Genomic DNA, 16,876 nt, shown 5'->3' with positions numbered 1-16,876 from the left:
TAGGACTGTACACCTTAGCCTGTGTCACCCAAATATGATGCTCCATTAACGTTTTTCCTTTCTAAAAGGATATTTAAGGTTAGCACAAATCAGTGAAGGATGGGGTGGCTATAGGTGTGGTCCGTTTCTTATTACTAGAAAAACAACATTACCTAATACAGTGCTTACCAAGTGCCATATGCTTTCCGAAGCATTATTAGTATAGATGAGGCAGATCTGTGAGGTAGTTCTCAGATTCGAGGACACATATTTCTTACTTTTTGTCATCTGCTTCATTCAGGGCTGTCTCATATATAGTATGACATCTTAAGTTATAATTGGAATCAGTTTTTCCTAGTGGTGCATAAAATACATAATGCTTAAAGTTAGTGACTTCTTAAATGTGAAATTTTGTAAAAGTATTATCCACATTTATAAATGAAGAACCTGAAACACATGAAGGTTTAGTGACTTGCCCCCAGTCATGCATTTAGAGATGGCAAAGCAGTTAAAGCCTAAGAGGTCTGCCTCCATATTCTTGATTTTAACAACTCTGCAGGGCTGGCTCCCATTAAACGTGGGATCAGTCTTCTGTAACACCACACGGCCTTTCCATTTCATGCTGTTAAAGTGCAATATGGCAAGTTTTTCAACATACATCCCTTTTCACTACTGTGTATTTTTTTCATGTATTAAACATTTTTATGTAGGGGATTGTTTTTAAACTATATAATTAAAGTATTCTATGCCATCATATTATAATATCACTAGTTACTTTGTTGGTATCAATTCTAAGTCTCAGTTGAAAAAACTAATTGAAAACATTTTTTCAGAAAGGTAAAATTTTCTTTGTATGGTCAACTTTCTTCCTCCACATCTCTTTTACCTCATCTTCTCCCACAGGTTTGCTCTGATAACCATAAATATAATAAAAAGGTTTCCCTCTGCCCATTTGTAACTTTGCCATGCAGGGGAAATATCCTGTAACGTCAAGACCCTCACCATAATGCCCAGTGGACACCTTGGTGTTTATTCCATATCAGAGGTAGGGGTCTCTTGTGAAGTGGTTTTTGGGAACTAAACCTTCTTGAAAAGGGTTTGTTTTCTTAGGTATTCCATGGTGGGGAGACCCCATAGTATTTAGTGTAGAAGTTGTATGTGGGCTCTGGAGTTAGATTTCTCAGATTCAAATCTTAGTTCTATTTAACATGGACTCTGAGCAAGTTACATAATTTCTCTGTGCCTCATTTTTCTTATCTGTAGTAGGGTGACAAACAGTACTAGCTAATACTAATTTTATGGGTTTAGGGTAAGGATTAAATGAGATAACGGGTGTAAATCGCTTAAAACATTTAAAGCACCTGCTACGTTGTGAGTACTCAAAATTGTTAGCAGCATTGGGGGTAGTGGCGGTTTTCAGCAAGCACTAAGAGGAACAAAATACACTAATTTGAAAAGGAGCCCTGATGAAGATTTATACTCAGTCTCAAACACCATGGTAAGATTCCTGTGAAGTCAGATGTACTTTGCTGATCTGTCATTCTAATAATCCACTTAATTTTCTCAGTCTAAAGTATTTCTGTTTCTGTATTTTTCAACATCTCTTAATTTCAAAGGAGAGGCATCTGTAAAATAGTAAACCTAAATCTTACAAATTTTTTGTTGATTTGACAAGATAACATCATTATGTAATGCATTAGTAAGAATCAGTAAGAACAGCTAACATTTATTGAATATTTGCTGTGTGCTAGGTACAATTCTAAGCAGTTTGTTTACTCCTCACAGTAGTTGTATGAAGAAAGTATTGTAGTTCCATTTTACAGATGAGGAAACAGCAAAAAAGACTGCTCAGAATCACATAACTAAAAAAGGCAGAGCCATGATAACTTTAAAATTGGGGACATGTTCACAGCATTAAACTTATCTCTACATGCAAAATCTGTACTCACGAGCTGACTTCCAGGTATTTCCAGCAGGTGTGGGGCTTTAAAAACATTTAGTTGGCCCTTTGTTGTGATGTAATAAGAGTGGCATACTCTCCACTTTTGTCCTTCCAAAAATCCAATGGCCCCATCTTAATCATGAGAAAAACATCAGACAAATCCCAACTGAGACATTTTTCTACAAATTACCTGACCAGCACTCCTCATAACTGTCAAGGCCATCAAAAACAAGAAAAGTCTGAGAACTGCCATAGCCAAATGGAATCTGAGGAGATGGGATGACTAAATGTCATATATCCTAGGTAGAATTCTGGAAAGCATTTTAGGGGGAAGTTGCATTTGATTCTTTTATTTTATACATCATCTGCCATATTTTATATTGTCTTCCTTGGGGCATTTTTTCTTCAGTGAAGTCAATGTATAACTTAAATGATTAATAACAAAGAAGTGCTACCCATTTCCTACTATGGAATAAATGAGCTGATCAATTTTTATTATATAGAAACAAATAAGTACCAAAAACCAGATGGTATTTATTTAGTTATTTTAACACACAGAGGTAATGTTAATGTTTTCTTATCATTTTCTCTTATCCAGGGAGCAGATTTTAAGAGTAAAAGAAGATGAGAATGTTCCATTTCTCCTGGTTGGTAACAAATCAGATTTAGAAGATAAAAGGCAGGTTTCTGTAGAAGAGGCAAAAACCAGAGCCGATCAGTGGAATGTTAACTATGTGGAAACATCTGCTAAAACACGTGCTAATGTTGACAAGGTAAAGGTGACTCACCTTACTATATCACATGTTAAAAATAGGCTGATTTGTTGTAACTAGGCTGGCTCCATTTTGTTGAGAGATTCTGAGACTTTCAGATAACAATTTAATTCGAGTTGATTTTTATCAGCTCCAAGTGCAACATGTTAGGAATTTCTTACTTTACCTTATCCCTTGGTTTCACAAAAGGCATTACAACATGAGACACATGTAGCAAAAATCTACTTTTGTTTAAGTGCTGATAGAATTCCTGACCTGAATTCTTGCTTTTTTTCTTTCCTCCTTATCTTGATTGGCTAGATGATTTAAAAGGAAGGACTTGTGCAAGTCCTCTGAGCTGACACCTGCCCTGCCCCATTTTAAAGTGAAGATGCCTCCCAAGATGAAGGAGCCTAGATAAGATGATTTTTAAATCTCGGTACAACTCCATTCTCCACCCTCAACCTCTGTTTTTCCCTGGGAGAAAAGGGAAACCATCTACCCCCTTTCCTTAGGTTCCCACTTTGTTCAGATTGGCCTTTCCTGGGGACCATTACTTCATTCCCAGGAGCCTTCCCAGTGGCATTTCGTCCTGGGATGAATTTGCCAGAGACTATCTTCAGTGTTTAGGAAGCACTGCCTGTTGGGCTGAAGCAGCACAGGTGCTTAGAGACCTGGGAGGGGTGGGTTTCTTTATCAGTCTCCAACCATCTAGGCTCCAATGGAGTGTCTACAAAGCTTGATAAACCAATTCTTGGGTCTTGCCCCGCAGAGATTTTGATTCATCTGGTCTGGAGTGGGACCTGAGAATTTGCATACTTCTTATCTCACAGGGAGCAGAGACTGTGGGCCTGTGAAGCTTGCTGACTAACAGCACCGTTCTAGGTGGCCTCAAGTTTTAGTGAACTCATCTGCTTGTGCTTATAGAGTCACAGCCCTGATCCAGAAGTCATTAGGTTAAAAATATTAGACATTCTTTTGTTTATTTACTGAAAGTCTTTTTTTTAATATTTTATTTGTTTGTCTGTAGAGGGGAAGGGAAGGAGAGAGGAAGAGAAACATCAATGTATGGTTGCTTCTTGTGCATTCCCTGCTGGGAACTGGCCTGCAACCCAGGCTTGTGCCCTGACTGGGAATCGAACCGCGATCATCTGGTTCAAAGGCCCGCACTCAATTCACTGAGCTGAAAGTCTTAAAACTGTCATTACTGTTCTAAACTGATGAAATTTTTTGACATGATAAGACTAGATAGATTTGATTTAATTAATATGTTAGAGCATTTCACCCCAAAGCAACTAAACAAACAGTCTAAGTGCACATAAAACACTTTGTAGGATAGAGCTCATGCTAGGCCACAAAACAAGTCCCAGCAAAGTCAAGAATATTGAAATTATATAGATCTAGAAATCAATTACAAGAAGAAAACCAAAAAACACACAAACATGTGGAAGCTAATTAACATGCCATTAGACAATGGGTGGGTCAACAACAAGGTCAAGGGAGAAATCAAAAATACCCTGAGAAAAATGGAAATGAAAACACAACAACCCAAAATCCATGGGACACAGCCTAAGCATTTCTGAGAGGGAATTTTTCTAGTCATGTCATCAGATTGCTATGGTCCAAGATATCTGTACAAAAAAAAATGTTAAAAATTTCTACTCAGTACACCAGTTTTCTCTAAAGTTATGGCACATACTTTTTAAAGTATTAATGGAAATATGTGTTAAGGTTGTATGTTTGGGGTTTTGAAAGGCAACATTGAACACTGTCATAACATCAGCATATATAATATCCTCGTATACTTTGTTTCCTCCTGATGTCTTGAGCAGGTTGTAGAACAGACTATAAATCATACTGGAACTAGAGGGAGTAGGGAGGATGGGCGAACAGTAACCGTCCCACCTATGAAACCGTCCTCCTAGCAGTCCTTGCAGTGTCATCTGCTAGTACCAGGGCCCTTGGAAGGTATGGTGGTGCACATTATCAGGGCTCTTATGGGACAGTAAGAAAAAAACAACCACCCAGGGAAGAATCGTCAAAACCTTTAAACAGGTGTGTCACAAAAAAGAAATGCAAATTACTTGTACACTTGAAAAGAGGCTTGCTTAGTCTCTCTTATAAAAAAGGAAGTGCAATTTTAAAATATGACATTTTTTTACGTGTCACATTGGAAGAAAGCAACAGGTTGCTAATATACTGTTGGATAGAGTATAGAAAAACAGAAACATTCGTGTTTGTGGAAGGGCAGTTTGACTGTCATCTATTAAAATTATGACTCTAACAATTTGAGTTCTAAAATTTTATTACACAGAAAATTTGCACATAAATATATGTTCATTGGTAATCTTTGAAGCATTCTCTGTAGAAGAAAAAGATGATATATCTAGTTTCCTATAATGGACTGATTTAAATTACATTATGTCCTTATAATGAGGTACTATGCAACTCTTTAAAAGAAATAAAAGTAGACCTAAATATACTGGCATATTAAAAAATCTTTAACATAAAGTAATGAAAAAAACAAAGTGCAAAACAGTGTCTAGTTTGCTGCCATCTGTGTTTTTAAATACTCATCACACATAATGTGTCAGGGGATATGTAAGAATCTAGTACCTGTAGTTGCCAGAGAATTGTCACAGGTATATGCTTTTTTCACTGTGAATACCCTTTTGGACTTTTGTGTTTGAATTTTTTGCCATATACACATATTACTTTTCAAAAGAAAAGTTAAAGGTATAAGTCTATACCTTTAAGTCTATACTATGGCTCTGTAATAAAATACACTCCAAAAACTTGATCAGTGAGACCATTTATTATGCTTACATAGTCTGTGGGCCATGAATTTGGCACAGTGGGCATGGCTTGTCTTAGCTCCACAGTGTCTGGTGCCTCAGCCAAAAAGCTTGAAGTCTAGGGACTGGAAGTTTCTAAACTTTGGTTTTAAAAGCTTGTTCACCCATGTCTGGTTTAGCTAGTAGATGCTGGCTGTTGTTGTGCCGGGATAACTCCATTCCTCTCTGTGTGACCTGTTTGTGTGTGCTTTTAGGCTTCCTCTACAACAGGGTAGCAAAGTGCCTTCCAAGGGCAACTGTCATAAGTGAGTAAGAGCCAGGCAGAAAATACATCATCTTTTTATGACCTAGCCTCATTTCCACCTCATTTCATTGATAGGGGTAGCCACAGATTTCTACCCAGGTTCAGGAAGGAGAATAGACTCCACCTCTTGATGGAGAGTGGAGGGATTCGGGAAAAGCTCGCAGAAAGTATTGCTATGGCCAGTTTTGGAAAATACAGTCTGCAGTCAGTGGTCACCTCTCCAAAGCAGAATAACATTAAATGAGGCTACTTCTAAACTGAGGTACAAGTTTGTACTGAAAACCATCATTTTAGGTACTGCTACAATCTGAAGAGTGGCTACCAGATAAAGCACTTCAATGGCTAATTAAAAGTAACCTGCCACTACTATTCAATTTCTAGAATTAGGTTATGTTTTTTTCCGTTTGTTTTTGGTTTTTGCTGAGGAAATAATGTTACAAGAGCTAGTATTCATTATTGCTTACAAGAACCAGGCACTGTGGCAAGAGCTAACAACTTTATCTTAAACACTATGAGGCATAAATACTGTTCTCATGCTCACTTTTTAGATGAAGAAATTGACGTGTGTAGAGAGTACCTGCCTGATTCAAGTTCACAGGGCTTGGAGTGGCCAACTCTGGTGCCCATGTTCTTTCCTCACTATTTTACTCAAAATAGTGATTGGTATATCCTATATTGTATGTCATCCACTACTGTAAGCCTGATAACAGATTTTCTGGGGTCATAAGTGTCAACATTGTCTCCTTTTGTTAAATGGGAAGATAACACGTTTTGTTGCAGAAAGCAGATAGATATTAGCTCCTTACAAGATGCCTATCCTCACCTGGATTCCATTAGACCATAGACCATAGACCATTGGGTAGATACTTCAAAGAGGCAGATTTTAAATCCACCCTGTGAAAAGTTTTTTTTATTGTACATTTATATAGGCTTACTGTGTAAAGAATAATTCATAATACAGAGGAAAAAGTGAATCACACTTCACCCAGATTCCACTTCCCTCCCCTTCCTGTTTGTAGGTAACCACTGCTAATACATGTATCTTCCCAGTTGGTTGCCTGCATTTATAGGCAGGCATACAGAATCTAAGGGAGAGTTTGTGTTTGCTTGTTTTTGCCCTGTATAAAATAGTATTTTCACAGTATGTAGTATATAAATGTATAGTGTATTTATGTTTTAAATATATATATATTATTTCTGTGTATGTAGATTGACAGTTTCTGTGGTTTGCTTTTGAAATCGTATGACAAAAAAGTTCTTGTACTTTGTTCCATGTCATTACATATAGATGCACATGGTCTTTTTAAAATCTGCAAAGTGTTCCATATTAGGCTTTTTCATAATTCAGTTGTAATCCATTGAGTTTTATCTTTGGAACTGTCATCACTTGTAGTGCTATTTAAAGTTTTATCTTAGAATTTGTAATGGAAAGATCAGGTTATATTACATGAACAAAAAAATTCCCAATTTTCTCACTATACTTAGAAGAGTAGTCTTCAGTTTTGTGTTTTCGTCTCCCTATATTCCTCAAACAGGAGCTCTTAAATATTTATTCTTATATTATGTCCAAAGTCTACTGCTATGATTTTGAGAAGTACCAAGCTTACCCTTTTTTCTTCTCTCTAGGTATTTTTTGATTTAATGAGGGAAATTCGAGCCAGAAAGATGGAAGATAGCAAAGAAAAAAATGGAAAAAAGAAGAGGAAAAGTTTAGCCAAGAGAATCAGAGAAAGATGCTGCATTTTATAATCAAAGCCTAAACTCCTTTCTTATCTTGACCATACTAATAAATATAATTTATAAGCATTGCCATTGAAGGCTCAATTGACTGAAATTACTTTAACATTTTGGAAATTGTGTATCACTAAAAGCATGAATTGGAACTGCACTGAAAGTCAGATTCACTCAAAACAAATTAATGTGGCTTCACCAGGAAGCAAAGTTCAACTTACTTCATAATTGCCTACATTATCACAGTTCTGAATGTAATATATAAGCTTGTGTTTTGAGGGCAGTCTTTCTTAAATTGTTAAAGGGGTGTGCTGGGAAAGGAGAATGGGAGGAAAGGCTATTTTATATCATTTAGAAATGTCTTGGTCTTCTGCTGCCTTGAAAATGACAATTGTGAACATGATAATTGTTAAACTGTACCACTTTTTTAAAACCATTATTATGCAAAATATAGAAGAAAAGTTACTGGCATGATTATTGCATATAGTTAAATTGAGAGTAATTTATCTGTGAACCTGCATTAATTGCCTGGTGATTAACTTAGAAAAGTGGTGTAAATTTGCACATGGAAATTTTTGAATATGCCTTAATTTAGGAACTAAAATATACCCAGTTACATAATTCCAGGTGTGTCCTCACTGGCATATGGGCCTATTGTCACATGTGTCCTGGTGAGAGAATATACCTAGTAAGGAGTACAACTTTCATACAGAAGATTCTCAAGAAATAACTCTCCTCTAGGAATTTGTCCAAATTTCAAATGTGTGCCATACTCTGATTCTTCAAAATAAGGTTCCAGAGCTCCTGATTCCTTTTAATTAACTATAAACCATGCTTTAAAATGAAGGGCCAGCATATACTTGTAAGATAATTTTAGACTATAAGGTTTCGACACCTTATAGCAATTACACAGTTTTGTTTTCTTCAAGATGCTAGTCCCTGGAATCCCTCTCTGCGAGTGATAGGCATTTTGATCTCTTTGGAGCAGGAACAGGAAAAACATCAACAGTACTAGTGCATTTTGCACTAGAATACTTTGGGAAAGTATTCATACTTGCAACCTGTTAATTTTTGAATTCATACTCATGAGATTAGTTTGGCTCTATGGAAATTATTAGTATTTGTCATCTGTGTTCATAATGAATAACACTGTAGCTACATTTACCCTCAAGTTAACATCGAGCAATCAAACGTGAATATAGTACAGAAAATATGTTCAGTGTACACAGGCCAAACATTAGGCCTGTGTCACCATTGTGTGGGGCACCCACTAGAAGCATTCTAGCGCGCTATTTGGGTATATAGTTTCGGTGGAAATCCACCACTGACAGAGTTTTGTTTTCTTCTTGGGAATGGAGCTAAGACAGTTGATTCAGAGTTTTTCTTTCTCACTTTTTTTCTTGCTTTGTTTTTGTTTTTGTTTTTGTTTTTGTTCAGTCCTAATTTCAATAAGTCAAAGATGTGTTCAGGCATTACAGGTCACAGATGTGTATGTAAAGTAAACAAAAATAGGCTTTTTAGAACCTCAACTCTTTAGATAATACACCTCGCTTGTCATGTTAAATATTTGTCTTTAAAGGGTTTGAAGGTGTACATCTTTCATTTCGTCTTTTTCACGGGCTACACCATGTGCAGAATTAAAGGACCAATGTAACACTGGCTCCACAGGCCCAGCGTTCTCCATGTGTGCTTATTGTGGTCTTATTTAACCAGGGGTCCTAACCACTAACATTGTTACTTTTCTTTGAGACCTTTCCTCTCCTGGGTACTGAGGTGCTATGAAGCCAGCTGACAAAGACACATGACATGTCTTAGGCTGATGCCACTACCCAATTGCTTTATTTGCAATTTGAGCCATTATAAAGACCAATAAACTTCCTTTTTAAAAAAATGTTGATGGTGTTACTTGATGTTTACAATATGACGTGTAAAATTCAGGTATCTTTACCAGATATTGAAAAACAACTAAATCTTTTGAGCTATCAGTTTAGGTCCTTCTTTTGTATAACACCAGATTCCCTAAATAACAGTATTATCGTTGCTCAGGTGTAGATGGAAGAGTCCCATGTGCACAGTTCCATGGAGATATTCTTACACCATCACAAAAGTCACAGATGTGTACATTACTTTTACTATACTACTAAACTCTAGAATGAATAGAGTGGCAGCTTTTACTTATTTTCTAATCAGAATGCTCCCCAGAGACTACTTAATTTCCAAATTGAGGCAGGAGTTACCACCCTGTTGCCATTTCACCAAACTTTAGGCCATTCTCTTTCTCATTCAGGGTCTGGTGAGAAATAGTGTCTTAATGAACCAGCAAATAGCCTGTGTGTTAGGAACAGTTGGTCCAATATTGAGCACAGCCTTTCAAAAGTCCGTTCATTTTAATTTCTTAACTCATAAGCAGTGCCACAACAAGCACATTTAAATTATAATTGCCATAATTTTAACCTCACTGTATGGACTCATTTTTAACACCAATAAGAAGTATGAAGTTTTCTCTCAAACTGAATTAAAATGTCATGTCTCAAAAGTTTTTGACAAGGATATAAAGCTTAAAATTTGGCAACTTTGTATTACTACATTAAAAGTAAAGCTAAAAACATTTACCAAAAGTTCCTTTGAACTTTTCAAAGTAATAATCCTTTTTATTTAACCCAGTATTAGAAATCTCCTTTTAGCAAATTACTTTGGAAGTCAGGAGTGTTGAGTTCATAGAGGCCTTCATTCCTGCCATTAGTTTTCACTACATTCTTAGGGACTGCCTGCTGTGGGCACTGGTGGGAATCAAAGAATTCAGGTGAAGGACAAACATGAGTTAGGGGCCCCATGCATAAGGAGAGGAAATGAAGATAGGTTTCTTTACTCTGGGATAGGCCCCGTCTTTGGACTTTCAACCCTAACAATGGCAGCAAGCACACAGTGCATCCAATATCAAGATGCTGTGTCTGTATACATTTAAGTTTAATATCAAGCCTTTGAAGGTGCTGCCTAATCCTTATTTTGCAGTTGGGACACAGACAAAGAGCAGTTGAATAACTTGCCCAGGTCACAAAGCTAGTAATGATTAACTGGAATTGAAAGTGAAGTATTCTGGCTCCCAAGTCCGTGCTCTATCACTGCACAGTGACGGAGAAGCAGAGCAGAGACTGGAATTGGTCAGTAGCCTGTGTTAAGGTGGGATATACCAAGGCTTCCCCAAGGCCGTGGCTGCTTAATGGTTGTCTTCGGAAAGTTTGCAGAGGTCACTGTGAATGGAAAAGAGGCCACTCATGCTCACAGCCTGGTTGCTAATAAAGCAAGTGCTGGGAGGGAGAACCTTGTGCAGAGCTGTAACGTGGCCTTAGAGTGCTTTTTCTGCAACATCAGTGAAGAGGCAGCATTCCTTTGCTCCAGCTACCATGCTGCAGCTATGGTGGACTACTGCATATAAATGGATGGACAACAAGGGAGGTTTGGTCATTTGTATTCTCAGTCTTCACCAAAATTCCATTTTGGAGCATAGAGAGGGAGCGGGGAAGCCAAAAAATAAGAGTCAAGTCTTGTTGAGGGAAAGGAGCAGACTTCTGAAAGAATGCCTATATGGAAGTGTAAGGAATTCCAGGCTGCACCTCTGAGAGTTAAATCTGCAAACTCTGCTTATGGACTAAACTTTATCATGGATGCCAGAGTCCTCTCACATAACACTTTTAATAGCAGTTATATTTACTGGCACAAGTACTTAATATTTGTGCCCCCCAACTGTAAATTCATGATGTTAGCTACAATGTCTGCTTTTGCAAATCATGCCTTCTGGGTAGCACAGGGCCTGGTACACATTAATGCTCAACAAGTGTTTGTTGGGGCGAATAGGGTTGGTGCAGAGATTAAAAAATAAGTAATGCCTTCAGACCAGAAAGACGAAAGGTTCTGTGAATAGTGTGAAACAACGCAGGACTTGCTATTCAAAGTGCGAAAAAAGTCCTGAGATTAAAAAGTGGGGAGTCACTGAGTCACATTCATGGAGCAGTGTTACCTATTTAACTTTTATTGTGAAAAAAATTAGTTATTCACAAGAGTAGAGAGAATATTATAATAGACCCCTCATGCAACTTTCACCCAATTTCAATATGTACCAACATTTTGCCAATTGTTTTCATCATTTTCTCCAGTTTTTTCCTAGAGCATTTTAAAGTAACCCCAAGAAATTGTATCACTTTGCCCGTAAATACTGTTTGAGTTGGGATCAAAATGTGGTCTACATATTGTTATTTTATTACATGTTCATCTTTTATAAGTTTTTGTGTTGAAATAATTTTAGATTTACAGAAAAGTTACAAAGGTTATACAAAGAGTTCCTGCATATCTTTCTTCCAATTACTACTAACATTGACATAACCAGGGTACACTTGTCACAACTAATAAATGAACATTGGTACAATACAACTAGTTAACATACTTTATTAGATTTCACCAGTTTTCTCAGAAACTTAGTCTTCATATCTCCCTAGGCTCCTCTGGTCAATGACCATTGCTGATAGAGATGAACTGAAAGCATGTGGCCTATGACACAGAAGACAGTAAGTGTTTTTTCTGCCCACCTTACCCTCACCAACAACGTGTCTAAACCCCACTTTTGGTCAAAGCCCATCTCATATATTCCTCTGTGTAGTTGGTGTACAACTGGGATGCAAAATGGTGGGAATTATATTCAATAGATTTGTGTTTGATGGCCAAGGAATGGGGAAACACACATCTTGGAGGGCAACTTGGCAGGATCTGTTAAAATATAAAAAGTACATACCTTAATCACAAAATTCCATTTATCTGTATCTCTAAAGAAACAGTTGCCCATGTTTCCAGAATCATGTACAAGGTGTGGTTCATTGTAGCACTGTTTGCTGGAGGAATAGTAAGAACTACCTAGATGTCTAAGAACAGAGGAATGGCTAAACAAAATGCCACAGTTACACAATGCACTGATTACTACATAGTTTGAAGGAACAGACTAGAGATGTTTATCAGCATAGAGCAGCGATTTCCAACTGTGGCACCACAAAAAAATTTTAAAACATGCTATCTGACTATTTAGTCAGGGACACTGACCTCTCTTTCCTTAGATTGTCAAATAAAAAAAATTACAACAGCCAATACAACAGTAGTCATTCAGTGTGAATGAATCAAAATTTACCTATATTTTTGTCAGATTTGCAAAAAATATATTTTTGCTGTGCTGCAGAATTTTAGCAATTAGTTCTCATGTGTCTCATGAGAAGATTGAAAATTGCCAGCATAGAGATCTCTGAAATATTCTTGAGTCAAGTGCATTTTACACTGTGATACAAACAATATAACCTGTTTTAAAAACACATTTACAAATGGCACCATAGATATTTTGAGTTTTTATATCTTGAGAAAAGTATTTAGATATATCTCAAATACATAAAAATGTTTACCGCTGGGATGAACAATCTGATAATGAAATTAAGAAAAGTAATTTTATATACAATAGTGGAATAGGAAAGAATTTGCAGCTTTAGAAAACTGTACTTGAAAAATAATTAAATAAATTTTAAAAAAAGAATTTGCAGCACTAAACTACGATTTTTATAAGTAGTACATGAATGCATCCATGTACTACTTACATAAATGATTTTTGACAAATGGGTGAAGGCAATATGATGGAAGAAAGACAGTTCCTTCAGAAAGTAACACTGAAACAACTGGACATTCACATGCAAAAAAAATCTAGGCACATACCTTATACCTTTTACAATAATTCAGAATGAACCATAGACTAAACACAAAATGCAAAACTATAAACCTCCTAGAAGATTTAGAAGATTACACAGGAGAACCATAGATGACCTTGGTTTGGTGATGAATTTTTAGCTATGACACTGAAGCCACAATCTGTGAAAGAAGGAATTGATAACCTGGACTACATTAAAATTTTAATATTCAGCTCTATGAAAGACACTGTCAAGAGAATGAAAAGACAAACCATATACTGAGAGAAAATGTTTTCAAAAGACATTTATATGAAGAAAAGCCATAATATAAAATATACAAAGAACTCTTAAAGCTCAACGATGAGAAAGCAAATCAATTAAAAAATGGGCCTACGACTTTAACAGACACTTCACCAAAGAAGATATACAGATGGCAAATAAGCATATGAAAGATATTCCCCATCATATGTCATCAAGGAAATTCAAATTAAAACAATGAGGCGATATTGCTACACACCTATTACAATGGTCAAAATACAGAACACTGACACCACCAAGTGCTAGCGAGAATGTGGAGCAAAAAAAAAAAAAAAGATCTCTCATTTATTGCTAATAGTAATACAAAATGAAACAGCCACTTTTCTTACAAAACTAAATTATGCTCTTACCATATGTTCCAGCAATAATGCTCCTTGTATTTGCCCAAAGAAGCTGAAAACATGTATTTATACAAACACCTACATATGGATGTTTATAGCAGCTTTATTCATAATTGCCAAAACCTGGAAGCAACCAAAATGTCTTCCAATAAGTGAATGTATGAATGAACTGTGGTGTATCCAGACAATGGAATATTATTTAACACTAAAAAGAAATGAGTATCAAGCCATGAAAGGACATGAAGAAAACTTAAATGCATATTAAGTGAAAGAACCAATCTGAAAAAGCTACACACTATATAATTCCAACTATCTGATGTTTTGGAAAAGGTAAAACTATGGAGACAGTGAAAGGATCAGTGGTTGTCTGGGCTTAGAGGAGGGAGGAATGAATAGGCAGAGCACAGAGGACTCAAAGGGCAGTGAAACTACTCTATATGCCACTTGAGTGGTGGATGCACATCATAAATTTGTCCAAACCCACAGAATGTGCAACACTGAGAGTGAGCCCTAATGTTAACTATGCACTCTGTGTGATAATAATAGACAGTGTACGTTTATCAATTGTAACGTGTACAATTCTGGTGGGAAATATTCATAAGGGAGGAAGGGCAGGGAGTACATGGGGAATCTCAGTAATTTTCTCTCAATTTTGCAGCAAACCCAAAACTCTAAAAGGTAAAGTATTTTTTTAAATGTAGGGGTGGGAAACTTTTTTTGCAGATGACACAATCTGTATATTTAAAAAAATCCTAGGGAATCCATGAAAAACTATTAGAATTAATAAGCAAGTAGAGAAAGGTTACAGAGTACAATGTCAATGTACAAAAATTCATTGTATTTCTATACAGTAGCAATGAACAATCTGATAATGAAATTAAGAAAAGTAATTTTATATACAATAGTGAGAAAAGAATGAAATACTTAGGAATAAATTTAACAAAAGAAGTGCAAAACTCATAGTCTAAAAACTTTTAAAATGTTGAAAAAAGAATGACCTAAATAAATAGACATCATATGCTCATGAATTAGAAGATTTAATACTGCCAAAATGGCTATAGGTACTCCCCCAAATTATCAATACATTCAACATCATCTTTATCAAAATCCCTAATGATTTTTTGCAGAAATTTATTAACTGATCCTAAAATGCATATAGAAATTCAAGAGATTCTTAATGGCCAAAACAATCTTGAAAAAGAACAATGTTCTGATTTCAAAACCTATTACAAAGCTAAACTAATCAAGACTGTGAGGTACTATCATAAGAACAGACAAATAGACCAATGGAATAGAATTAAGAGTTCAGAAACAAATTCTTAACACTTATAGTTGATAGATTTTCAACAAATATACAAAGAACTCTTAAAGCTCAATGATGAGAAAGCAAATCAATTAAAAAATGGGCCTACGACTTTAACAGACACTTCACCAAAGAAGTGTCTGTTACAACTCAAAATGGTGCTGTAACAACTGGATATCCACATCTTAATTCTGGATGTCCAAATTAAGTTGGACTCAGAAATGAATTCAAAAAATTAACTCAAAATGACTCACTGACTTAAATGTAAAAGCTAAAACTACAAAACTCTTTAAAAAATAATATAGAAATAAATCTTTAGTACCTGAGATTAGGCAAAGAAAGAAAGAGAAAAGCAGATTAATTAAGCTTCATCAAAATTAAAAACATCTGTGCTTCAAAAGAATGCAACCAAGAAAATACCAAGGCAACATACAGAATGGGAGAAAATATTTGGAAATCACACATCCGATGAGTCTGGTATCTAGATTATATGAAAAACTTTTCACAACTCAATAATAAAAAGACAAATAACCCAATTTCAAAATGGGCAAAGAATTCAAACAGACATTTTTTTCAAAGAAGATATGCAAATGGTTAGTTAATAAGCACATGAAATGATGCTCAACATCTTTAGACATTAGGGAAATGCGAATCAAAACCAACCGATCCTATTGCACACCTACTAGGATGGCTATAGTCAAAAAGATAGATAATAACAAGTCTTGGTAAAGATGTGATGAAATTAGAATCCTCATACATGGCTGGTGAGTCTGTAAAATAGTACACCTGCTTTGGAAAACAGTCTAGCAGCTCCTGAAAATGCTAAACAGAGTTTTCATATGACCCAGGAATTCCACTTATTTGGGTTCTATACCGTAGTTCCACTGTGTGTGTGTGTGTGTGTGTGTGAGGTTCCCCCCATACCACCTGGCAATGCTCTATGACACCAGCTGGGTGTCCTACAATTCAACTCAGTTCTAACACTATCTACCAAGAGACAGCATCAGATTTCACAGGCTAAGTGTTCATTCCCACAAGAATGCTCTTGATTTCAGAGGCTGATCACAAGCTCAGGTTGTTACCTGTGCTTCTTCTGCCCAACTGGCTACAAGAGTGGAGGCTCCAATGACCTCCCTCCAACTCAGAATGCCAATAGTTAGTCCAGGTCAAACTGGCAGGCCTCTCCTACGGTTCCTAGGCCTGACAGGGTGATCTAAAATGTGGAGTACCTGGAAGGGTCAAGCTGCTCTTAGGCCTCCAGGTGACCCAAAGTTCTTTATCTTCCAAGGCTGGCTTGTTAAACGCAGTTCAGCTCTGAATAGTCAAACTCAGCCAGCCAGCCCTGGTACAAACCACAAATCTGAGGTGGGTGCACAGAGGCTCTTTCCAGACCAGTCTTTGATAAGAAACAAAGCAACTTCCAGTTCCACAGGCCATTTGAAGACAGAGACTGACTCTTACTCACTTTTGAATTTCCTGTGCCTAGTGCCTTTTCCAGCACAAGGGATACAGCTAGTGAATGAGGACTTAAAGATCACTCTTTATAGTTGTTCCTGAAAACACTTCCCTGACCCCATTATCTCCTCCTACCTCCCCTCTGGTTACTGTCAGATTGTCCTTAATTCCAATGTCTCTGTTTAAATTTTGCTTGCTTGTTTCTTTTATTGATTAGATTCTACTTAAAGGTGAGATCATAA

At 36.5% G+C, this 16,876-nt stretch overlaps 1 protein-coding gene across 1 annotated transcript in view; it reads left to right on the top strand.

Moving 5' to 3' along the window:
• The window catches only part of RALA (RAS like proto-oncogene A), a 113,926-nt gene extending 104,532 nt beyond the window's left edge, over positions 1–9,394 (top strand). The window contains exons 4-5 of the mRNA XM_037056527.1: positions 2,520–2,694; positions 7,399–9,394. Coding sequence (XP_036912422.1) covers positions 2,520–2,694; positions 7,399–7,521 — 298 coding nt within the window. The 3' untranslated portion in view covers positions 7,522–9,394. The remainder of the gene's footprint in view (positions 1–2,519; positions 2,695–7,398) is intronic.
• Positions 9,395–16,876: the final 7,482 nt, after the last annotated feature.

This window comes from Sturnira hondurensis, unplaced genomic scaffold (assembly GCF_014824575.4).
Source record: "Sturnira hondurensis isolate 20B ecotype Veracruz unplaced genomic scaffold, ASM1482457v3 Scaffold0008992, whole genome shotgun sequence".
Taxonomy (NCBI): Eukaryota; Metazoa; Chordata; class Mammalia; order Chiroptera; family Phyllostomidae; genus Sturnira; species Sturnira hondurensis.
Note: the sequence above shows the minus strand (reverse complement) of the source record. Positions and strands in the feature narration are given on the sequence as shown.